This window comes from Engraulis encrasicolus, chromosome 6 (assembly GCF_034702125.1).
Source record: "Engraulis encrasicolus isolate BLACKSEA-1 chromosome 6, IST_EnEncr_1.0, whole genome shotgun sequence".
Taxonomy (NCBI): domain Eukaryota; kingdom Metazoa; phylum Chordata; class Actinopteri; order Clupeiformes; family Engraulidae; genus Engraulis; species Engraulis encrasicolus.
Genome location: NC_085862.1, coordinates 33,363,369 through 33,388,368, shown reverse-complemented (window position 1 = coordinate 33,388,368; position 25,000 = coordinate 33,363,369). Strand labels below are relative to the sequence as shown.

The following is a 25,000-nucleotide window of genomic DNA, read 5'->3' as shown; positions in this document are numbered from 1 at the left end:
AGCTCACACACATCAGGTCTTCATTAGAGAGAGAGCAGGGAAATAAAAGCAACCCAGGGCAGATCATTACGCCCGCAAAACCAAACCAAAAGCGCTGCAGCGAGGCGAACCAGCCTAATCTGCCCTTCACAAGGTCAGTTCACAGCGATAATAACTGCGGCTGAAAACAAGCCCAGGAGTTGCGCTATTAAGCCAGTATCTGCTTTATTGGAGGTTATGCAAACACAGAGACACTCAGACACACAGACACAGTGGCGGTTCTACGCATTTGGGGTCCCTAGTTAAAATATAGACATGGGGCCACCTTGATTTTTTTTGCTGGCATTTACCATGGTGGGCCTGACTGTTGGGGGCCCTAACAGTGGGTAGTTTTGGTGGGGCCCTTGGCAATAGCCTAGTATGCCTATTAGTGAAACGGGCTCTGCGCACATGCACACGTTCAATAGATAACACGTCAGGGCTGGCAGACAGGCAGAGAGCTCACCTTGAGGAGGAGCTGGGGGTGCAATCATAGTAGCTGTCAGATCTGGAGACGGTGTACTCACTATGGTGACTGGCTCGACTCTGAGGAGGGTCACAAAGAGGACAGTATCAGTAGGAACAGTCAAGCTTTAAAAAGGAGAAAGCACTGAGTTATGTGATAGAGAGAAAAAAAAACATTAACTGTACTGCCTGTACTCATCTTGGTGGATCTAGTGAAAACTTGGCATTTAAACATTGCAAATGTCAGCATTTTCACTCAGTTTAAGTGTGTGTGTTTTCTGTGTGTGTGCTGGTGTAAGTTACCTGCGTTTTAGCATTACTTATACTCATGGCTGCCATGCTCATGCGAAGCCTCCTCTGTTTATCGCAGTACTTCTTCCACGACTCCTCATTGAAGCCGTAATTGAAGTAGTCTGAGATGTCCGCACCTGCACATAAACATATAATCACCCATGAGCAAGCGGAAATACATACACACGCATGCACACACACACGCACACACACACGCGCACACACACGCACACACACACGCACACACACACACACACACACACACACACACACACACACACACACACACACACACACACACACACACACACACACACACACACACACAAGTATGCGTGCCCATACACACACACACATACACACAATAGGACACACACACATACGCACACTACGACACACACACATGCACACACACACATGCACACGCACACACACAGCTTTTTCTAGACAGACTACAAAGATGTTGCTTTACGAGGAACATAATGGGCCACCCAAGTCACGCCCTTCTACTTCTGCGTGGGGCTTTGAATGAGAGTAAATGGAGCGAGTCAAGCTAAATCCTCATCCCGTTTGGCATGTGCTCCGGACTTCACATATGATGGTAGTGAATTTTAAAGGTATGGATTTGCGTCGTTAGACCACTCATTTTCGGCACGCAAGAAAGGTTATTTTAGCTTTTGCGCAAAATTGTGTTAGAGACTACAAAGTGCGCCTTGCATATTTGACGTGAACCGAGGCACAGCCAACCCTACCGCTGCACCGCGGCTGAAGTGGCTGCACGTCGGACATGCGACTTCTGTTGCGTAGTCCAAATAATTACATGTTTTTGCATGCACACAACTCAAAAATCGCTTGCTAAGTGAAGTCGACAAGCACACTATTTGTTATCATTAAGAGGTACAGCATATGTGGTACGGCATGTGGTACATATGCTGAGGTACAGCATATGTGTGATCGACGGGGGAATGCGAGGTGGATCGGAAAATAGCTTTGATCAGTCCATTACAGCCCAGTCAAAAGTTTTGGCTTTCACAGCCCCATGAGCCGCCCGGAAGGGGTGGAGGTGCCCCATAATCAGTCAGCTGAGTCCCCGCCTCTTACGAACGCACATACAGGCTCACCTGGTTTCTTCCAAGGCTTCTCCTCGAAAGTCTCCAGGTCCACCTCAACCAGAGGAGTGTCATTCACACCTCCCTTGGCGTCCAAATCCACACCTTTGCTCTGGCCTACACAGGGTTCAAACACAGGGAGAATGACACACACACCCAGAGACACTTTCTCTCTCTTTCTCACACCCACAGACAGACAGCCAGCCAGCCAGACACACACACACACGCGCACGCAGGCACACGCGCACACACACACACACACACACACACACACACAAAGGTGAAAGGACACACAGGTGTTGTGTCGTGTCTTGTGTGGTCTTAGGCCATGTGGGTCTGAATGACAGCAGTCCTGTGCCATCACCGTCACACACAATGGGCCTTTGGGAGAGTGAATGGGGTCATTACACTACCTGTGCCGAGTGTCCATCCTGAGGGCTTCGCGTTGAAACCGACACCTGGGGCTCCACTGGTGCTGAGGTACCACACACACACACACACACACACACACACACACACACACACACACACACACACACACACACACACACACACACACACACACACACACACACACACACACACACTGAATGTGCCATCATAATAATCATTGGATAATGATGATGATAATCATCATCATCATCAACAGATCATTACATCCATACATCAAACACACACACAGACACGCACACAGGCTACTCACACATTGTCACTTCCCCCTGTTTTGATGTTACCGATGGTGACACAGACGTCATCATCACTGTCACTGTCGCTTTCCCCTTCCTCACTCTTGTAGACCTCCTCACTCTGCAGAAACAGCTGAAGAGCGACAATCATTTTTTTACAACAGTCCACATACCAAACCTCCCTCTCCTCCACTTGTGCTTGTCTCCTCGTACCAGGAAGTAATGTCGTGACGACATCTCTGACAACAGCATTATATTTCAATATCTTGCAAAAGCTCAATTGTAAACTCTTTTTCTCATTTGCAATTGGGATGGTGAATGAAAAACAGTCCCTCAAAAGTTGTTGCGGCTAGGATGACAGCTGGGAAACTTTATCGTTTCCCCACGGAGGAGGGGAAAGGAGGCGGGGCGAGGAAACAAGCACAAGTGGAGGAGGCAAGGCCGCATATTGTAATGCACTCACTCTTTACACATCTTTGCTGTCAGCGTCTGACATTACATTATGTTGAGTGGAATAATACAAGAGTAGAAATGTAGTACCTGATCGTCCTCATCGTTCGCCTCGTTCTTTTGTTCCCCAGACAATGAGCTGTGAAAATACGAGCCCCAGAATTGAACTCTAAAGTGACAGCTCAGAATGATTTAGATGGGATTGCGTCTGGTACAGCTGATAGCTTTACATTAGCCGACAATGGGGACAAAAAAGACCCACAAAAACACATGTAAAATGGCTTCATTTGTCAGAAGTGAGTAATCAAAATGATTCCAGTTTATGAACTCTGAATGGTGAATAGATACTTGGGTCATTTGTACAGGACAATGATAGTAAAATGCAGGGAGCATTACAATGAAACAGATATGGCACCATTTCAAGACGCAAGAGGGTTTTCTGTCTACGGGTGATATTAGAAAAGTGATATAATTCAGGGGTGTGTGCAAAGTAGTTTTACTTTTAATCTACACTACAAGCAAACTATTTGTCCCGTAAAATGGTAGTTCAGGATCAGTCTTGCAACTCACTGCCTTCATCTCACATCATATCATAACATTTTATGGACCTGCAAATAAAAAGGCCAAGTCTTCATCCTTCCCATGTGAGCAAATGTAGATAGGCTCTCCCATATTGTCAAATACAGGATGTTTGACAAATGTCTAGAAATTTTGTCGCCTGAGCGATTTCATATAGGACAAATCAACGGTGACATTTTTGATTCGCCTGCTACCTTCACTTAGAGGGGAAGAGGGGGATAGTGAGCACCGCAAAATTGATTGGAGCCTGGAGAATTCTGGATGAACAAACACCCTGGGAATAATCAGGAGGTCAATGCTACAGCTCACTCAAATTCTTCTCCATCTCACAATCCAAAGATCACTATAGGAACCTCTGCAATCACTAACACCCCTTCACCCTCTTCTCTGCAGAATTTAATGAGAATCCAAAGTGTCCTTAGTGTCTCGCTTGACTCCCCATTTTTCTCCTCTTTTAGAGCAGACGATGCAGACGTATCGCTCAACAGTGACAGGAGCTTTCGGTCATTACCTTGCACTGTGAAAGGGCATTAAATTCGGCATGCTTCATTACAACAGCGTGCTTTTCAGTAATGAGAAATAAATGTGTCAGCCTATCTTATTCCAAGTCGGTACACTGCCTGCACTTGTTTATTGGGAGGAAAAAAAGTTAATTTTACCGTCAGTGATGTATCAGAGTAAGTAATGCACATTGTATAATTAACACACCGGTCTCTGCAATGTCAGAGTACAGCAGTGCCAGGAAATGAATAGGGGGTAATTGGCTGTGACGTGCGGGTCTCAGGTGTGTGAAGGGCACTAATGATTATGGAATGAGTAGCTTATACATGATGTATGAGAAATATGTAAATATGATGCCTGCTCATTTTCTCCCCCATGTGATCAGTGTTTGGAAAATGTAATCATAATGTAGAGGGGGAAAAAAAAACCTCTCACACACAAACTTCAAACCTTGTGATGGGGCAGAGGACATCAACAACTTATACCTTTCATTCTGCTCTCCTTCTTCTTCATCTGTCCAGAAGAACAAAGAGTAGACTATTCAGTAAATGAGACACAACAGTGAGACCGAATTGTTCCTAGCAATGGGAATGATGATTATAGAGTAGGCCAAAATCATACAAACACATCTGCTTGCCACCATCAACCATCACTCATCTTGTCACTATTTTTGTTGTATGATTTTCAATAATAAGTTAAGTAAGGTATAACATAATTACCATTTTAAATTAATACAACTCCATGACTTAAGTATTGACCACATTTGGCACACCGGCATCTCAAAAGAATGTGCCCCAAACAGTGTCATCAGTCATAAACTGACTTCAAAAAGTAACGTTAACACCTGTTTCACTGTGTGCCCTCGAGGCTCTCCGTCCAAACTTTTAGGTTGCTATGTGGAGCTAGCTAACGGCAACCTATCCCCCAATCACTGAGATTACTGAAACTGACTTGGGTAACTTTTTTCTAGATGTAAATGACAGAAGGAAATATAGTAACAGTCAAGTGGATACATAGTTACTAAAACCCGGTTGATGGTGAGAGAACGAATCTCACCTCCATACAGCCACTCTTCCTCATCCACACCACCATCAGTGTTTTTTCCCGTCTCTTCGGTGGACATTATTAAAAGCTAAATCACATGAAGCCAACAAAAATAATCGGACAGGTGACTGAAATATGTTTAATTTAATTACGTTGTCACGAATCCGTTGGGAAAATGTCCTTCTTCACGCTGTGCTTTTTCGTGGCGAGTTCCAGCTGTTAGTAGACAGACAACGTTGTCAACAGGGATTTCACACGTTTCTATGGAACACAGAAAGTTCACCTTTCACCCGACAATGGACGACCCTGTCGGTACCTTACCTGTCGCTTCTGCCTTATCTGTCGCTTTGGGGTCCTAGCTGCGTTGCCCTGGTAACAACTGTAAACAAACGGCTGCAGTTAACTGCTCCGCTCCCTGACAGGATTTTTCATGCATTCGTGCCAATGAAACAGGAGGCCTCGATTCGTGCAGAAGATAAGGTACGTAACTGAGATATATATGTAAGAAAACTATTTAACCTCATAGACTAACCTTGTATACGGTACATTCTAACAATATATTTCTAAAGTTTTTAGTCATTCCCGTTCATTTGAAGCGTAATTCCCCCCTTACTGTGGCTAGTTTGGATGAGATGACTTGACCCTAGCTAGCATAACATATAGTAAGGTCGCCATATTCCGTCCACTTCACTGATCACTTCACTTAAATAGTGGATACATAAGTAACTATCATCACTTATAAGTAGGCGGGCGGAATTGGGAGACGGGCGGAATTAGGCGACTTTGCTATAAATGGCAGCTAGCTCTACACTATTTCGGGCATTCGCTAACAATCAGTGTGCAGATAACTAGCGCAAACGTGCCGAGATATCTTGTTTATTATAAAAATAAACGCTTGTGTTGTGCCATGGCTTATATGGTGATGACGTTTGAGATTGTAAATTTACGGGCCACAGATGTGTCTATGGTAAGGCCGACCTGACGAGATAGCTGCCTACTGAGGTTTGATTGGATATGGACATTGTTTATTTCAGAAGGAAAATGTTTGGAGTGGAATTGTTTGGAAGACAATCTTGGGACAATTTTGCTCTTTGGGTCTTTGTGCCAACCATGCCAGCTATCGTAGGGTGCTCTGGGAACTTCTTAGATCTGTTTACTGTATGTACACTTACTGAAATAAGCATTTTGTTTACATAAAATCCCTTGTCATTTCACCACTAGGTTTGAAACCCAGACAGCACGAAGCATCTTGCCGACGTCAAAATCAGATCAACAGACTGGGACATCAGCCTTCTCTTGGGAATAGGCCAGATATGCCATAACAAGAAATGGTAAGTCTATCACTACATAAGATCCATAACAAAATACTCCTAGTTAAATCTTAAATGTGACCTGGTGGCATTATTGCGTGAATGCTTATGTTGCACACTCAATCCATAAGGTCCTCAAGTGTGTTGAGTTTTGCTGAGTTCGTTGTTTATTTACATTTTCCTCAGCATAACTGTACAGCTGACACTGCTGCCTTCTGTATCATAACAAAGCCTGTCACTTCCACGTTTCGTTCTTTATGTGACCGAAGTCACTGGCTACTGCACCATAGAGGGTCTCTGCACTCATTGCTGGTCCTATGATGCCATCTATTGGCGAGAACGTGCAACAGCATAATTAAACTAAAAGACAACTTCTGACAGGACAACAAAAAGACAGGGAGTGAGAATAAGGGAATAACAAAAAGACAAAAATTGGGGGGTCCACTACACTTGCATACCTGATTGTGATGCTGTCACTCATTTTCTAGTCTATATCTTGGACTGAAAAAGGATTACATTATTATGTTTTCAGGTGTTTTGCCCCTGCGGTTGTGAAGAGGATGCTGTGGAGGTGGCAGCATGAACGTGTCACACAGACATTGGCTAAACTACTCGGTAGGTACAACGAAATAAAAGAAACCACCCCCTCAACCCTGTTTATGCTGCACTGTACCTATTATAACCCGTTTTTATATAGACCATTATTTGAAATACTATGAGAGCCTTTCTGTTAGGATACTGTACAGCAGGGATGGGCAACTGGAGGCTCGGGCGCCACATGCAGCCCAACTTCTCACTTTTTAAAAAAAGAAAAAGGACAGTTTTTAACCCCCTATAAATCAATAGTGTAAGCATTCAGGTATGAATAAAGAAAAAGTGAAGTATCCTTTTGTAAATTCTCTCAAGTGCGTGGTGATGTGGCCCACTGATTGTGGTAATTAAAAATGTTGGCCCACCTTATAATGAAAGTTGCCCACCCCTGCTGTACAGCCTACAGTGATACTGAGACTTATTCCTGTCTTTATTTGCCAGGCTTCTACACTTGCCCTCAGAGTTCACATATGGTGACGTGCACATGTGTCCAGTCAGGTTCAGACTGATGCTGGTAACAAGAGGAGAACATGCTAATTGGTAAGTGAGATCCCTGCTTAACAAAAATCCACACAGCACAACAAGTAAGCCTAGTTTGTGGTATCAAATGTAAAATGGAAGTTTCATCAAAAAGTTGTAGAACACATCTGAATAAATTGCAGGCCATCAAAGTTGTGAATGGGCAGGGAAAACACAACCAGTAGGCTTATGAATTACTTTGACTCAGCACAGCAGAGCAGATGCGATGCTACCATTCCTTGGGAATATGACACAGAGGTCTTAATTGTGGAAAAAATAAATGTCAAAACGTCTATGATTCCCAAAGTCCACATGGGGTATATTCTACAAGAGGAGTATTATATTAAAATTCAGATGAGACACAACAGATACAGCTTACTTTCTTGTAGACTGAAGACAGAGGCCACTTAGATAAACAGAGTGAACCCAGAAGCACAATAATAAGCCTGCAACTGGGGTGTGTTGTAACACTCATAACTGCATTACCACAAAATGTAATGCAAGACTGTAATCTAATATTTTTGTACTGCAATGTCGCCTTGGATTTTGTCTGTTCAGATGCTGTGTTGCTGCCAGTCCACGGATGTACACGAATGGCTCACCTGGAGGAGGAGGGCGGTCAACGACATTACTCATTGACAACAAATGTGCTCTACGGTAGGTTGGTTATTACAACCCATATACAGTCCCTGGCAAAAAGTATGGAATCACCTGTCGTGGAGGACGTTCATTCAGTCGTTTTTATTTTTTAGAAATATGATGGATCACAGACCCGACTCAGAACTGAACTCATTTCAGCTGGCGGCTAACTGGTCTCATAGGAGTCCATGTTAACTGCTAGCTCGGAGGTAAAATTTGCACTGCCGTTCTCAGAGAACGGTTGAAAGTACAGGAGAAAGGTAAAAGTCAGTTATTTAACTCAAGGGGATGTGTAATATGAGCTTATTTCCAAAAATGGGACAGTATCACTTTTAAATGGTCAATGGCAAGGTCCCAAGATGTTCTGTCACTGTAATCAGAGACATTTGAAGCCAAATTGATAAAGGATACCGTTTTTTTCTCATTAATACTATTACTCCGAGGCTGTACGTTGTTCCAAAATCCAGAAAAAGTTTTTGAAGTGCTTGTTTGTGTGTTTGTTTTTCATGATTCCATATTTTTTTCCTCAGAGCTGAGTCATTCCATATTTTTTTTTCCCTATGCATGCTCTAAAAAAGTAACTCTTACTTACTAATGGAATTACTTTTCATGATTTCTTTTGGTGTTTCTTAAGGCCAGACAGTTGCCCTTTGAAATGAGTTCAGTTCTGAGTCAGGTCTGTGATCCATCATATTTCTAAAAAATAAAAATGACTGAATGAACATCCTCCACGACAGGTGATTCCATACTTTTTGCCAGGGGCGGTAAAAACCTAACTTGCTCAGCCTCTGAGGCACATAAAAACATGAAATTAGTTGCATTTAAAAGCCAAGACCATCATCTTGCATGAGAATGGACAGGAGTCTGCATATTGGAATGCACCCATGTCACTTTAGGCGCCTTGGACAATGCATCGTGTATGCAGCATCAGGTTAAAATGGGTTAATAACACACACACACACGCACGCACGCACGCACTCTCCTCTAATCTTCTCTCTTTGCCAAACTTTAGATGACATTTCCAGCATGTCCAACTCATCAGCATCAGGGGAGATTCGGTGGAGGTGGTGCACCATCCAGGACCAGTCATGGGCCACCAAAACCTCTGCAAAATCTACACTTCTTGTGAACCCTGTAGAAGACACTACAACCACAAAACTGCTAATAAACCATCACATACTGCGTCACATCATGGTTCTCCATGTGTTACTGCACCCTCGGCACAAGTTCTTTGCTAGATTGCCATCTGGCAGATGCATCAGGACAGGAATGTAGCTACTATTTGTGATTATATCTTCCCACACTCTTACTTGCTTTGCATGGCAGTGTGTCTCAATGTGTGTCAGAATGGAAGGTGTCGCACCATTGAAGTCAATGGGCAGTGGCATTGCATCAGGGTTATAGAAGCCCAGATATCCTTGATGCTTTGATGCCAGCTGTTTTTTTTTGTGATCTGGTCACCCACACTTCCCTCTTCATTGTCCCATAGATTGCTTTGGTGCTTTGGTGGTATGGACATTCTAACTCACCAGAAGAAAAAAAAACATTGAAAATGAATGGAAGGTTATGTCTGGTGATTTCTGGTAAATTAGAATGCCCATAACATCAAAGTGGCACTGGATTACTCAACCATTTGTCTCTTAAAAGATAGTTTCTGCCAATTTCAATATGCTGTTGTATAGCTCATGCTACCCTTGACTTGTCAGTAGGCTACCCGGTGATGATGGCATTCTTTTGACTCAGCTCTTTCTGAGATCTGAGCTATTCTAATGGGGGCAGACTTTGATTGTATTAAAAACCTTCTTAACATAGGCCTAATCCAAATACCATCCCAAAAGGTATCACTGTCTGTTTGCTAGTTGTCTGCTGATGTTGCATAACCTTTTGAATGTTATTGGGAATAAATGAAGATGTTTTTTTGAAATGTAAACAAACGCCTGCCCCCATTACAATGACATGGGTATGTGGAAGAGCTGTCCCTTACTCATGCACCTGTTTAACAAAATGTTATTTTTATTCAAGTAGGGGTATGCAGTGTATAAGTTTTTGTTTGTTTGTTTGTTTTTTTGTTGTTGTTTTTAAAAAATAAATAAATAAATGGCACATTACTTAATACTGTAAGTTATTTCAGCTGATTTAAACTGGCATCTGGGAATTCCAAAATAAAGGTGAAATAAAACACTGGTGTCCCTGCAAGCTTCTACTTAGTTGCATTTTTAACGTTGTTATGTTATAGAGAATATAATTATTATATAATTGTTACCAGGTAAAAACGAAAAGCAAGTTAATGTAATCCAGCCACTTGCTCAGTCTGTCACAGTAGCAATATTCAGTCAATGAGTGCATTCCCTCGTATTTTGGCGTTTTGCGTGGTATCTGTGGGGATCAAGGTAAGCAGATCGTGGAAATAGTAGGCTATAGATAGGTTATAGATGTAAAATAGTATACTGTATTAACTTACAGATGTAAAATATTTCGCGGCCAATATAAACTTAATGTACCGGTGGTCGTGTGTTACACAACGTGCTACATTAGCTTAGCAGTAAACATAGTAAACCAGGGGGTATAACAAGCCTGTGTCGAAATTCATTTCAGTACATTAAGATCGATGAATGCGACGCGATTTCAATGTTAATGTTCTGCTTCACGGTGTTTTGTTATTAAATAAAAACGAACAGTCTACCAGGAAAACTTAAAATACGATTGTTTATGAACAGGCGATAACCCGGACAGCCTCTAACACATGGATCGTTCATTTCAGCCAATCAGGTGACAAGAGCGACAGATAAGGCAGAAGCGACAGGTAAGGTACCGACAAACCCCACGGTTAAAATCACAGGAAGCTCAGTAGTTTGGCATCTTTACAACCGCACTGTGTGATACTCAGCCACGCATTACATGCTTATTAAACTCAATATATTCCAATGCATTCGTTTAATAAATGTTAGTAAAATAAAATTCCTTTTATTTTATTTTATTTCATTCACTCCTTTACAACAGTTGTGAAAATTTAAATATATTCTGGACACCCGTTTTGCTGTTTAATATAAACTATTTAGCGTTTGGTTTTATGTTTTGCAGGGGAAAAAAATCTTTAATAAATCCTGCATGCTGGATACCGGCTGGAGCGGAATGTTGTGACGTTTATCTGTCGCGACGCTCACTGCCACGTCACCACTAAGAGACTCACGTGTGTTTATGTTGTGAAAGGAAACTTATGCATCCCTGAACTGTTTAGTCATATTTTAATCGTTTAAACTCGTCTTATAGCAAGCATTGCGTTGGCGAAGACCCTGACAATGGAAGGTTTTACTTCTTTTCCGGGTTTAATGTGGGAGAAGGTGCTGTCAAAGGTAAAGAAAGCGGTTGTTTTTATGGATGACAGTTGTAGTGAGAGCCTTCATTGGAATGGTGGAGCAACCAGTATGTTAGAGGCTGGAGCACGTAACATCAAACAGTTCTCTAGCTTCGAAGCTGGAGGAGAAAACGAACCAAAGGCGGTATTCGTAGTCAGCACGGTCCTAAAAGGAAGAACCGCGGACGTCATTAAAGACATAATTTCCATGAGCCATTTTCAATACTGTGTAGTCTTCACAGCCGTCCCTCACTCTGTGCATCTCCTTGCTAACAATGTCACTGCGGAATTAGCAGGCAACCCAGTGTTTGAGCAATTTGAGGAGAAACTGTGTGAGTGGATGGGCGACATGAACTACACTGCCGAGGTGATGCATGCACCCGTCGTCTTCGCCTCTCTGTCACAGCAGTTCCTCCTGTCACCTCTGTTCTCTCAGCTGTTTCCGTTGCTCTCCTGTGATCTCGAAGAGATCAATCGAAAACGCCCAGAGAAAAGGAAATTCAGCAGTCTGCTCGATGTGGACATGCAGTCCTTGCCACCAGAACTACAGTTGCACATAAAATCCCTTGCCTCTGCGCTGAACACCATGTTTGAATGCACCAGCACTCGTGAGGAGTGCTTCGCCGTGGGACCCATGAGCCGCCTGATAGCGGGGGAGCTTGCCAACCACACTCAAGCCAAAAACAGAAGAAAGACAGCTCCCAATAAAGCATCAATTGTCTTCATAGACAGAACGCTGGACCTAACAGGTGCACCACTCATGCATTACTTTCTCATAATGCATTTTATTATTTATTTTTTTGCAACTGTTTTGAGATGTGAAAACTTGAAAATGAAGAAATAAAGCATCACTATGTTAAGCTTTGTAGTATGTGAATTTCAAGGTAAACTTGCGGTTTCTGTAATATTAGCGGTGTCATGTTTAACAACTTTGTGTGACCTGGCTTTTTGACCTGGCCACTCCAGGAGCTGTTGGTCACCATGGTGATAACCTTGTGGAGAAGATCCTGTCTGCCCTGCCCACGCTGCCAGGCCACGCAACCGACATCCAGGTGGACATGCTGGACCTGACCAACCTGCAGCGCTGTCCCGGCATAGAGGACGTCCTGGCACCGGGCTGCCTGGCACAAAACCAGTAAGGACATTTTTGCAGCCGCCATGCATATCTAATCACACCCCTACTATCTATCTCAGTCCAGCCTCATATTATGTCAATGGTTGAGTTTTTGACGTCACATTGCTGCGCAGGCTGCACAGCGCGCATGCACAATGCAAAATTATGATGCAAAATTACGATCTGGTTAGAAAAATGAATGCATTGAAATGCAGACTGTGCAGCAATGCACCATCATGAACGCGGCCATTCTTACATTAGCGGCCACATTTTACAGAGACATATTGTTCTTCTGTACGTACGTAGAATGTTTAGCCAGAGTAGTTTGGCAAGAGTCTGTAGACTCTGAATGAAAATGAAGGCTGTGTTTATACTAGATGTGACACACACACACACACACACACACACACACACACACACACACACACACACACACACACACACACACACACACACACACACACACACACACACACACACCTCCTGTATGCAGTTGATGCAATTGAGAAACAGTATTCTGGAAGCCAAGTAACTCATTTTGAATGTTATGTCTTTGGCTGTGTGGTTCTGATTTTAGTGAGGGGGATCAGCTGCTACCTTGCATGGGCCAGCAGAGTTGTGGTTTTGGCCATAAGAAAACAGTCTCTTGTTCCCTCACTTTTTCCCGTGCACACAAATATTCATTTCCATTCTTTTTCTCAATGTTTTTGTTTTTGAACTCCCACTGAGTGTTTTGTTTTCTCAAGCTCACAATAATGGGCTGTGTCCGCCCATGCCCCCCGTTTTCAGGAATGACACGTAAACAAACCTCCCTGGATTCCTTTTTCTGCTTAGGATGTCAGGAACGGTGACCGTCATTCAAGGTTTTTCTCCAGGTTTATTTGGTGAAAAGAAAAAAAAAGAGCTAGATCCCCTCTTTTTGCAGATGTCATTTCCTGCAGCCCTGGATGTGGTTTTGGGTTGACCCCGCGGCCCTGCTGTGCTGTGATTTTACTCTGACTCACCCCCACCCTGTGAAACACTGCGGTTGGGCAGACCGCTCACCCATTGGCTGGTAGATCTGTCTGTCTGCGTGTTGATTCGTGGAGTCATCGCTGCTGTCCTTGGATATAGTCTTGGGTTGAGAGTGCAGCAGCCTTGTTGTCACACTTTCCATAGATTTGCTGTTTTTGGAAAGTTGCTCAGGGTTGTGTTATGGTAATGGGGTTGAATGGGTTTTTTGGAACAGTGCTATGTCAGTAGAGCTGAGATAAACATCTGCCATAGCTGACCTGAACTGAGATGTCACAGAGGGATGTCAACCATAAGTAACTAAAAGGTCAGGGAAATGCATCACCTATAGATAAGATCTTCATGCCAACTGAGGTCACAATTACTGCACAAATTTTCATTTCTCGTACTTTTCTTGTGTTACACATCAACAAGTGTGTTATTCAACTATCACAATTGTGTGTCTGCTCATCTGGGGGAGGGTTGGGAAAGAAATCGTGCTCCGGTCATTTCTTCATCCTACTCATGCTCTTTGGTCCATTGACTTCCTGTCTGTTTTTTGACATCCTGTCTTTTTTATTTGAAATTGAAATAAAAAAGACAACCAAAAAAGAAGGAGTTTAGGAAGGTCAGTCCTGTAAAAGTCCATCCCTCCAGCCTGTGTTTATCATCATCTGCTTTGGTCACCGTGGAAACAGGGATATTATGGGATTTCATGGAGGCGAGGATGTCCTTAGCAAACCCACCCCCTTTTCTGACTGCACAGTTCAAATTGGCAGGTGACATTACACAATTAGGTCGCTATGGCAAATTTTCCTGATGAAGTCTTATATTGAAATGTTGGAGCCAAATGCTGTAAGTACTGCAAAATGGCCAGTGTGCAGGTTTTTTTTATAGGTTCTTGTGACAGCATTGGTGACATCATACCCAAAGCTGCGTGTTGGAAATCAAACCACACACACATACTCTCACGTAGACACACACACACATACTGTACACAACATTTCTCTCTCTCTCTATCTCTATCTCTATCTCTATCTCTATCTCTCTCTCCCTCTCTCTCTCTCTCTCTCTCTCTCTCTCTCTCTCTCTTACACACACACACACGTGCATACTCACACATGCCGTGTGCCTGTAATGCGTCATTGCTGATGTGGTGTGAGGACTGTAAAGGTTTCGATTGTTACCACTGTTGCTGGGCGCTGGGGTGAATGTGGGGTTATAAAACGCACAAATTGGACCATAGAGGGAGGTTCACCTTTAAAGGAAAGGTTACCGACGCACTTGAGGACAGATCATTAGCGCATGCCATTTTATAATGATATATATTGTACACACAGTCACACACCCATGCTATGTACACACATGCGCACGTGCGCACACACACACAACAACAGCAACCACCACATCCCTTTCCACTCATTAGATCATTACAGTAGCACCACATCCCTACACACACACACACACACACACACACAAGCACACATCTAAGGCGCAGAAGGCATAAATGCCAGCCAGATGTGTATCTGCACAGCTTACGACCGTCTGTGGCAACTCATGACACACATGGACACTTTCACAGACAAACACACATAAGGGCTTTTCACTATACAGACAAGCATACATGTGCACTCAGGGAGACTGTAGTGTGTCAGACACACAGTGTTGAGAACGCCACAGTGCGCCGTGATAAATGGAAGACATGAAGAGGAATGAACACACACACGCACACACACACACACACACACACACACGCGCGCACACACACACACACACACACACACACACACACACACACACACACACACACACACACACACACACACACACACACACACACACACACACACACACACACACACACACACACACACACACACACAGAGAAAGAAATTAATTATTCATAGCCTATACAGTCACCTTCACACATTAGCAACTTCAGCTCCATTCCCACTGGCACACACACACACACACACACACACACACACACACACACACACACACACACACACACACACACACAGATGGACCGCCAGTCAGACAGCTGGCCACCCTACGTGCACAGCAGCACGCATGGCCAGCTACTAGACACAAGGAGCAGCCAGCGGAGCTTAGCGGAGGCGCTAGTTAGCCGAGGCACGTGGTGTTGGCTGGTCTCCCGCCCGCCCGACTGCCTGCCCGCCTGCCCGCCCGCCTGCCCGCCCGCCAGCCTTGTTTTACATGGCCACCCTTACCCTCCACCACAAGGGCTGGTCCCCGTTCCATCCCCCTCCCTTGCTCTCATGTGGTTTTCCCCTAGACTGGAGGGGTGGCATGAGGGATGGTGTGGTGGATGAGAAGTACTGCAGGGTGGAGGAGGTGGAGGGGAAACAAGAGGTAACGGGAAATGAATGGGGACTGTTTTTCAAAGGCATCCCAAAGAGTCCTCCTAGGTTCTTCTCCTCCGCTCTCTTCTCTCCTTTCCTCTCTCCTCTTGTCTTGTCTTGTCTTGTCTTGTCTTCTCTTCTCCTTCCCTCTCCTCTCCTCTCCTCTCCTCTCCTCTCCTCTCCTCTCCTCTCCTCTCCTCTCCTCTCCTCTCCTCTCTGTGTGAGTGGCCATGCTTGTCTTAGCTGCTCCGTTCGGTTCTGTTCTGTTCCAGCTGGGAGCAAAAAAAGGGGGGGATCATGAGGGCCAGGCTCGCGGTGGGTGGTTCTGTCGGTGTCCTCCTGCCAGGCTGGAGCAGGTTCTTGTCTGGGCTCGACTGCGGCTCGGTGGGTGGCACCGAGCTAGAGCTAGAGCTGGAGCAGAACTGGAGCCGGGAGGAGGAGGTGATGGAGGAGGAGAGGAAAGAGGAAGAGGAGGATGAGGAGGAGAGGAAAGAGGTGGTGGAGGAGGAGGAGGAGAGGGAAGAGGAGGTGAAAAGGAAAGAGGAGGAGGAGGAGAGGAAAAAGGAGGTGGAGGTGGGGGAGGAGGAGGAAGATGGGTCCGCTGGCTGCGGTTCTTGGGGGAGCGGGAGAGCAATGGAGGGTTGAGTTCAACAACAGCAGGTTGTGCCTGCCATGCCTCGCTGCAAGAGGTTTGGGTCACGTTCAGGGAAGTGGAGTAGAGACCGTAGTGAAGGGGGAGGTGGGTGCAGTCGTGGGACTTGATTCAGGATTACTGGCCTTGCACTAGAAAGAGAAGTTGAACTTCAGAAATATGTCTATGCAGCATGCGCGCACACACACACACACACACACACACACACATGCATGCGCAGTTCCTGCCAACCTGCTGATTAGACAGTCACATGCACATACAGTATGTGAAGGAATGTGCTTATTTGTTCAGATGTGTGTGTGTGTGTGACTGTCTGTCTGTCTCTCTGTGGGAGAGGGTGTTCTGGAGGTCAGACATTTGTTGTTCTTCACTTGCAGAGTTTGCGTGTGAAGCGTTGACTACATCATCTGAAACCTCTGAGACACCTGCATACTCACACAAGCACAGATCACTGATTTGGCAAAAACATGTAACAGCAATAAAATCAACAAAATTTTCATCAACAAAATGAATCCAGGTAATGACCAAGGGGTCTGTTACAAAAATGCACAGTTTTTTGAAATATTTAAGTGTAATTTTATTACTTTTTATGGCTACAAACCTGCCCTCACCCTGTAAAATTGGCTGTTCAAGGGCGGACATCATCATTTCAATTGACTTAAAATTTAACAAATCAATGATGGAATTGAATTCAATAATATCACCGTGACGTGGAAGAACCTATTGAAGTGGTTCTACAGATATGCACATAGTGAGTGTAAAACAATATTTACTATTATTTTCTGATCGCTCAAAATGTGTAACACATATTCATCACCACCGTCAGATTTTTTTAAAAAGACAATACAATCATGTATGCACAAGGTCATTGTCATTTCTGGGGACCCCTAGTCAAACATTAAGCTCTACTGCATACTTCACCATCACTAAAGCTCCTGTAAGTTTACTATTTTCCCCTCAATTTGTTAATTTGTTTGGACACTGGTACTGTCCCAACCATAAACTGTCAACACCATTGGAGGTTTTAATAGTATTATAATATATGTATGTTAATTAATATATACTTTTTCAGAAAAGGTATGAAGCACCTAAGAAACAGAGCGAAAACGAAATGGCTAATGTGAACAAACAATGCATAATATGTAAAAGATTGTTTTTTTTGGTCTCACACCGTCAGATGTCACCACCGTCAGATTTTGTTCCGCTCATCACCTGGTTCCATATTTTACTAAATTGTGCTGGTTAATGAAACATTACCAGACATGTTAGTGATAATTGTGATCCAAAATTATACTCTAGAGTCCACTGAGGTGCATTTGGAGGGTTTTTTGTCACAAAACCTGACGGTGGTGACATCTGATGGAATTCACAAAAAAACATGTGTTTTATGTGTTTTTGACAAGTTTGAAGAATATGCTTACAATAAGTATCTACAATTATGTTGAATTGTTAAAGTAATTCACCTTAATACAGTAAACATGTTTTTTTTTTCTTCTAATTCTGTCTGACGCTGTTGACAAAACCAAGAAAGAGCCTATTCTATGAATAATGTAAAACATGGGGAGCTTGGCCAATACATTCACTGCACAGCCAAGACCTTCGTCTCTGATAATACACCTGTATACTTTGGATGTGAACAACTTAAAACCTGTTTTTGCCTCATTTTCAAGATTCAGTGACCTACTTCCTAGTGAATCTAGCTTATGAAGAAAAAACACACGCACAAAAATACTGTGCACACACACAAAAAAGTGTTTATGCAAGATGCAATTACCTTGAGAGAGCTATTTATTTTGCTAAAGGTAGGTAATAATTCGGCCTCTTTCACCACCCTCAGATTACTGTCACTACCGTCAGTTCTCAAGTCACCACCGTAAGAAGGAGTTTTGGACATTTTAAATGAATGTGCTTACCAAATTTTCCTTAGGAGTAGTTGAAGTATTGAAGTAATAACAAATTTAAGCCAACACGAACATTTTTGAAATAATAAAAAAACTGTTTGTTCTATTTAGGCAAGTGAGCCTTTAGGCAAGTGCAAGTAAGCACTGTATGACGGTACATATTTTAAAATTAGTACTCATGAAACAGTATTAAATAGAACAAAAGTGTTTTTTTTACATTTAAAGGTATATGTGTGAACCTAAAAATACACATAATGACTTAAAAACGTCAGATATATGTGCAACCAAATGAATACCATTTTAATTGCTTTTAATTGTGCCTGACGGTGTTGACAAAAAACAACGTATGATTGGAGAAAAGCCTGATTTCCGAAAAAAAAAAATACAAAATGGGGAGATAGGCCTAGTGCATTTCTGAAAAACCAAGACCTTAATCTATGAGGATATACCATATTGTTTTGTAATTCACTTAGGTTTTTTCTTTCAACACTTCAACCTGTTTTAGCCACTTTCTCAAGAATCAGTGAAATACATTTATAAACATCCTTGCATATATTCACTAGATCCCAGAACCCTGAACACTTGAATGTACAGACGCATACACACCCAAACATTCATATACGTTCATGCATACATTCACAAGATCCCTGAGTCCTTGACACCACGTGCACAAACTTGTGGCTGGTATTAATATCATTGTAGGGATTTATTTACCTGGCTCTTGACAGACCCTCGTATATTTCCCCTCAGCTTCATCAGCTTACATGAGAGTCTGGAGGATCTTCAGATGCGTCCTGCTCGCTAACCGCCATGAGGTAGAATCAGTCAGGATGGCGAAATTTTCAGATATGTGATAGTTAAAGTTTATACTTAGTGGAGAAGGGGGAAATAAGTGAAACAAGACAGTTGTTTGAGACAACAATGGCCACTCACACTCTGACCTACTCATCAAAATTGGTTCTTTAACACCTCAGACAAATGTCAGACAAGTGGTCTCTCCAATCATGTGCAAGATTTTTTTGATGAGACCACGCCTTCGGAGGCTTAAGCATATGGCGTAGCCCCAGAGTGAATGTTCGTGGAGAAAGGCGGAAGGCCATTCATCTGGCAAGAGTCAGGTTAGGGGTTTATCGATAGGTCTTTTACTTTCCCTTTTTGTCAGTTTTTAAACATTCTTCTCCACTCAACTGTGTATGATTTCCTGAGGAAAAAAAGAAAAAGTGCAAATCTCCTCTCCTCTAGCACCCATGTCTCTCTCTCTTTTTCTCAGTCTCTTTCTATCCCTCCCTCTCCGCGTCTGTGTCAGGCTCTATTTTAAAACCCTTCTCTGCCCCGGCCGCTTCCACACAGGGGAGAGAGATCCTGGCGTCACGCTTTCCACCGCTCCCCCAAAAGAGCTTACCTTCACAGAACAGCAAACGGCAGCAGCAGCAGTAGCACTGAGCTGAGCACCAGCCTTGCAATGCCTGCCTGCCTGCCTGCCTGGCCCTAACCTACTTTCCCACCGTACGTACGTACATTACAACAAGAAACTCCGCACTCAGAGAAAAGAAGAGGAGACAGAAACCGATGGCCTGGCCCTCTTCCTTACAACCAACCAGCCTCTATATACAGTAGCTAGCTCCTATGGGCCTTTTGACGTCAGAGTGGGGACTTGACACGTATGTTGTCCTATTCTGAGGTACTGTGTCGAGTATTTGAGGTTCCCCTCGCTTTTCTATTTAAATAGGACTCCCTTTTTGCCTCCACACATCACCTCACACCCTTACCTCTACCTGCGGAGGGTGCACTGTCACCCTGAGACCTCGTTACTGCAGTCCCATAGGCACATTGGGGACCCAGGCAGGCAGGCAGGCCATCAGTGCTGCTTACACAAGCATAAGCATATAGTGTGTGATTGTTTTTTTTTCTTTCCTCTTGCTTCTCTCCAACTTCATATTGCTTACCTCCCTCCCCATTTATTTAATTTTTGTTAGGCTATTTTCAGTGGTCGAAAGAAAAAAGCAAGCCTTCCCACGTATAACAAATGGGCCACATGCACATTTTAACATCTCCATAAGTGCCATCTCGTCGCTCGGCGCTAAACATAGGCTTTAGATTGCACCGCCAGCTTGTTATTATGCTCCGTATCAGATGTGAAAGCTGCAATGCTGGCACGTTTTTTTTTTTTGCAAAAAAGTGCAGGTGAAACATGTCACAAGTCATCAGTGCATAACATCTTTGCTGCTGCAGCTGCTGCAGTTACCGCTACCGTCGCTGTGCCAGCCTGCAGGTTATTCGATCCAGGCCCCGGCCTTGCTTGTGGGGGCACATGCGGCGCAGGCCAAAACCGCCAATGCGCACATACGATTTAAGGCCTATGCCTGCCGCCGCGTTCTGTTTTGAGAAGAATATGGCGGCTAGGTGATATTATTGCAGCCACGGCATAATCTGCTGTGTTTGTGTTACGCTAATGGTCGGGTTTCGGGGGCTAATTCCGTCCCTGTTATTGCGCGGGACGGCACTTAATAGCCGGTTTCGGTCGGAGCCGCTTTTAATGCCGCGCCTGTATTGTATAGCGGGCGAGTCTTAATACAGGGCTGGGTCCTGTTTTAGCCCATTATTGCATGGTATTTCCCCTTGTAATTTCAGGGTGTTTTTCTGGATCTGGGCATGTGTTTTTGGGGGCAGGGTTGGGTGGTCTGGGGTGCCGTGGGCCCGTGTTGAATCACACAAGGTGCTGCACAAAGAGTCTTTGCTGCGCGCGTACCCCTACTGTAGCCTTTCTCCTCAATTAGTGTCATGCTGTGTGTGTGCGTGTGTGTGTGTGCGTGTGTGTGCGTGTGTGTGACCTTGTGTCAGACGCCTGATGTTTGGCAGTAGTTCTCCAACTGACAGTGTTTATGTACATGGGTTTGTTTTGGGGTATGCCTACTTTTAATTTTGTGTAGGTGTGTTTTTGTTTGTGTATGTACAACCTTTTTGTGGCTGCTTGCCCTCTTGCCAGGGATGTGTTCATTTTGGTTTCGTGTAGGTGTGTGTATATTTTCCTTGGTAAAGCTGTGTGTACATGTGTGTTTGCTGTTATGTGTGGTTCATGGTGTGTTTGTGTGTGTTTGTGTGTGTGTGTGTTCGCGAGAGCTCTACACACAAGCGTCTCCCATGTGTAAGTAAAGTACATGTGGTCAGGTCAGGAGTAATAGGTTGTTCTTGGCCGGCCAACCCGTGTAGAGGTTTAAGCCCTTTGATGGCGTCTGGGATACATGAGACCTGGCTGCCAACCGGGAAAGGTGTGGGGGGTGAGTGGGTGGTGGGTGGTGGGTGTGCGATGGGTGGGGCAGTGGGTGAAGGAGTAGAAGGAGAAGACGGTTTGCAGCCTTGTTGTGTAGGGTGCAGAGTGAACGAGGGGTGTGGTGTGGTGGGATAGGGCTTGTGATGGGTGACGGGTGAAAGGTTAGAAGGTTGGAGAGTTTGCAGCCGCGCTGCCAACTGGGTTCAGGGTTGGCGGGTGGAGGGTGAGTGATGTGTAGTGAGGGGCACTGGGTGATGCGTGAAAGGGTAGATGTGCGGAGAGTTTGTAGCCAGGCGGCAAAGATGTGTTTGGGGTGGAGGGCTTGTGATGGAAGATGGGGGAAGAGCCTTGCTGTCAACCGGGATGGATGTGGAGGGTAGCAGCAGTGGGTACAGTAAGTAATGGGCAGGGAGGGGTGCAGCCGTGGGCCTGTGATTTGTGATGGGTGGAGAGGTTGCGGCCAGGCCCTGGTTGCCAAGCGGGCAAGGTGTGTGGGGGTTTACTGTAGCTGGTGGGTCGGTCTGGTGATGGGTGATTAGTGGAGAGGTGGACGGGCACAGAGCTTGCTGCCAAGGCCATGTCTAGGACCTGCCTCAGATGGGAAAGAAGAAGAAGATGAAGAAGGAGATGGAGAAGGAGATGGAGGTGTACTCTGCCCTACAAAGGCAAAGTACAATCACTACACAAACATTGAAACTGGGAAAAAACGCCTTGAAAGCCATGGTATGATTTCAATTTTTATTATGATTTCACTTCAAATCTGAAATGGCAATATCTCTGAAACCGGACACATTTGGACTATAATGCTCTGTCACAAGATGAACGAGGTATAATGAAGACCATTTTGAGTCTAAACTCTATTTTGACAAAGCATGTATTTGCACTTTACCTTACTAGGGCAGTAATGTATGGAGTGAAGATCAGTATGGAGGGGCGAGGCGGCTGGAGGTGTGGGTGATGGAGGTAAGCGAGAAGAAGGGTGCTGGCACTACGTATTCCCCAGGAAGAGAGTGGTGCATGGAGGGAAGACCATTCTGGTGGCGGTGGTGGAGGGAAAGATTAAGGAAGTAAGGGCGGAGAAGGGAGCTAGGACTATATACTCCCCAGGAAGAGAGAGGTGTATCAAAGAAAGTGGATGTAACCAAGAAGCGTCATTTTGTTTCCTTTCCGGTATCCACTTTATGTCGGGTGAACGCCCCTTTAGGAGACCTTCGGTTAGGAGACCTTCGGAGTCCTGAGGTTGAGAATCAATGAAGTCCCCTTAGCGCTGTAGATGGCGGTAGCGCACGTCTTGCGCAAACACCTCAAAAAGAGAAGAAGAAGTAGGGGACAACGCCCCCTTAGGAGACCCAACTTGAGCACACGCTTTTGCATTGAGTGGGCGTGGTTTGCGATATCTTTGTTTGATTCAGTATTTTTGGGTGTATGGAGGGAAGAACAGTCTGGTGGTGGTGATGGAGGTGGTGGAGGAAAGTGAGAAGGGGGTGGGGTAGGCGCTGGCACTGCATACTCCCCAGGGCTCTGAAGAATGAAAAAGAGGAGGGGAGGAGAAGAGAGGAACCACACCATCGCATGAGAAAACATGGGTCTGCCTCTGCTCCTGCCTCTGACGCTGCTGCCGCCTCCTGGAATCTGCATGGCAGATCCTGCCACCACCGCTCGCTGGCCACACACACACACACACACACAAACACACACACACACACACACACACACACACACACACACACATGCACACACACACACACTCACATGCACACACACACACACACACACACACACACACACACACACACACACACACACTATCGCTCTCTATCTTTTTCTCTCTCATTCACTCACTCACTCACTCACTCACTCACTCACTCTCACACACACACACACACACACACACACACACACACACACACACACACACACACACACACACACACACACACACACACACACACACACACACACACACACACACACACACACCTATTTCTGTTCCTCCTGGGAAGAAAGGAGTAGAAAGCAAACAGTGAGAGGCATGTAAGAACTCTTGGAAAACTAATGGTGCCAAACTGACAAAAACTTCCCCCACCATACAGAATGGATGGTGCAAGTTGGTCAAAAAGGGGTGTGTGTATGTGTGTCCTTCAACTTTTTTCGCCTTGTAGGAGGTCCGTGATGGAGTGGACAGACAGCAAAAAATATAGGGTCAGCTCACCCCGACGTGCTCAGTCATAAAAGCCTGAAGTTCACTCCAACTAATTAGACGTGAAGGGAAGCAGTCAGGGGAAGGAAATCATCAATCGCATTTTGGACGGGGGGTCATAAAGGTCTGCTTTCATTGGCTGCCCACTTCCCTTCCTTTTTGACTGGCATGGATGTCGACAATGGACAAAGTTCTGTGCCACACACAAATATAGGCACACTTTTTCTCACTTTCTCACTTTCTCACTTTCTCTTTCTCTCTCTCTCTCTCTCTCTCTCTCTCTCTCTCTCTCTCACTTTCTCTCTCTCTCCCTCTCCCTACCTCCCTCTTGCTCTCTCTGTCTCTGTCTCTGTCACTGTCTGTGTCTCTCTCTCTCAAACATACACACCTACACCTACACTTACTCACACTCACACAGACTCTCTCTATCTCTCTCTCTCTCTTACTCTTACTCTTACACTTTCTTGTTCTCTGTCCCTGTCTCTGTATCTCTCTGTCTGTCTGTCTGTCTGTCTGTCTGTCTGTCTGTCTGTCTGTCTGTCTGTCTGTCTCTCTCTCTCTCTCTCTCTCTCTCTCTCTCTCTCTCTCACACACACACACACACACACACACACACACACACACACACACACACACACACACACACACACACACACACACACACACACACACACACACACACACACACACACACACACACACACACACGGCCATGGCTTGCAATAAATCTGCTGCAGGCCTGTTGCCCATGCTGCAGGCCCCAGGACCAAAGCAGACCATTTGGACCATTTGAGTCCTGCTGACCTTGACTCAACAACACCAAGTCCTGAGGTGAGGTGGAGGGGTTTCCTCTCGCTGAGCTGACCAAGTTGGTGTGTGTGTGTGTGTGTGTGTGTGTGTATGTGTGCGTGTGCGTGTGTGTGTGCGCGCGCGCGCGTGTGTGTGTGTG

The 25,000-nt window shown here is 44.8% G+C and overlaps 2 protein-coding genes and 1 long non-coding RNA gene across 10 annotated transcripts in view; 2 read left to right on the top strand and 1 right to left on the bottom strand.

Annotated features, from left to right (window-relative positions):
- Window positions 1–5,411, bottom strand: part of fip1l1a (FIP1 like 1a (S. cerevisiae)) — a 57,874-nt gene extending 52,463 nt beyond the window's left edge. For 2 of the 6 annotated variants that reach the window (XM_063201343.1, XM_063201344.1), the window contains exons 1-8: window positions 5,156–5,404; window positions 4,585–4,612; window positions 3,110–3,158; window positions 2,587–2,702; window positions 2,297–2,358; window positions 1,896–2,000; window positions 787–911; window positions 485–564 (exon numbers count right to left, since the gene is read on the bottom strand). In XM_063201343.1, the coding sequence (XP_063057413.1) occupies window positions 485–564; window positions 787–911; window positions 1,896–2,000; window positions 2,297–2,358; window positions 2,587–2,702; window positions 3,110–3,158; window positions 4,585–4,612; window positions 5,156–5,222 (632 nt within the window). In that variant the 5' untranslated portion in view covers window positions 5,223–5,404. Of the gene's footprint in view, window positions 1–484; window positions 565–786; window positions 912–1,895; window positions 2,001–2,296; window positions 2,359–2,586; window positions 2,703–3,109; window positions 3,159–4,584; window positions 4,613–5,155 lie in introns of all 6 variants that reach the window. The other 4 variants (XM_063201339.1, XM_063201338.1, XM_063201341.1 and 1 more) reach the window with 4 other exon arrangements.
- Window positions 1–9,391, top strand: part of LOC134451139 (uncharacterized) — a 142,680-nt gene extending 133,289 nt beyond the window's left edge. Inside the window, exons 1-6 of one of the 3 annotated variants that reach the window (XR_010035192.1) lie at window positions 5,466–5,623; window positions 6,365–6,474; window positions 6,986–7,068; window positions 7,486–7,584; window positions 8,122–8,220; window positions 9,215–9,391. This is a non-coding gene — a long non-coding RNA (uncharacterized LOC134451139). The other 2 variants (XR_010035193.1, XR_010035191.1) reach the window with 2 other exon arrangements.
- A 1,996-nt stretch (window positions 9,392–11,387) lies between these two features.
- scfd2 (sec1 family domain containing 2) overlaps window positions 11,388–25,000 on the top strand; it is a 252,082-nt gene continuing 238,469 nt past the window's right edge. The window contains exons 1-2 of the mRNA XM_063201327.1: window positions 11,388–12,306; window positions 12,524–12,692. Of these exons, the coding sequence (XP_063057397.1) occupies window positions 11,502–12,306; window positions 12,524–12,692 (974 nt within the window). The 5' untranslated portion in view covers window positions 11,388–11,501. The remainder of the gene's footprint in view (window positions 12,307–12,523; window positions 12,693–25,000) is intronic.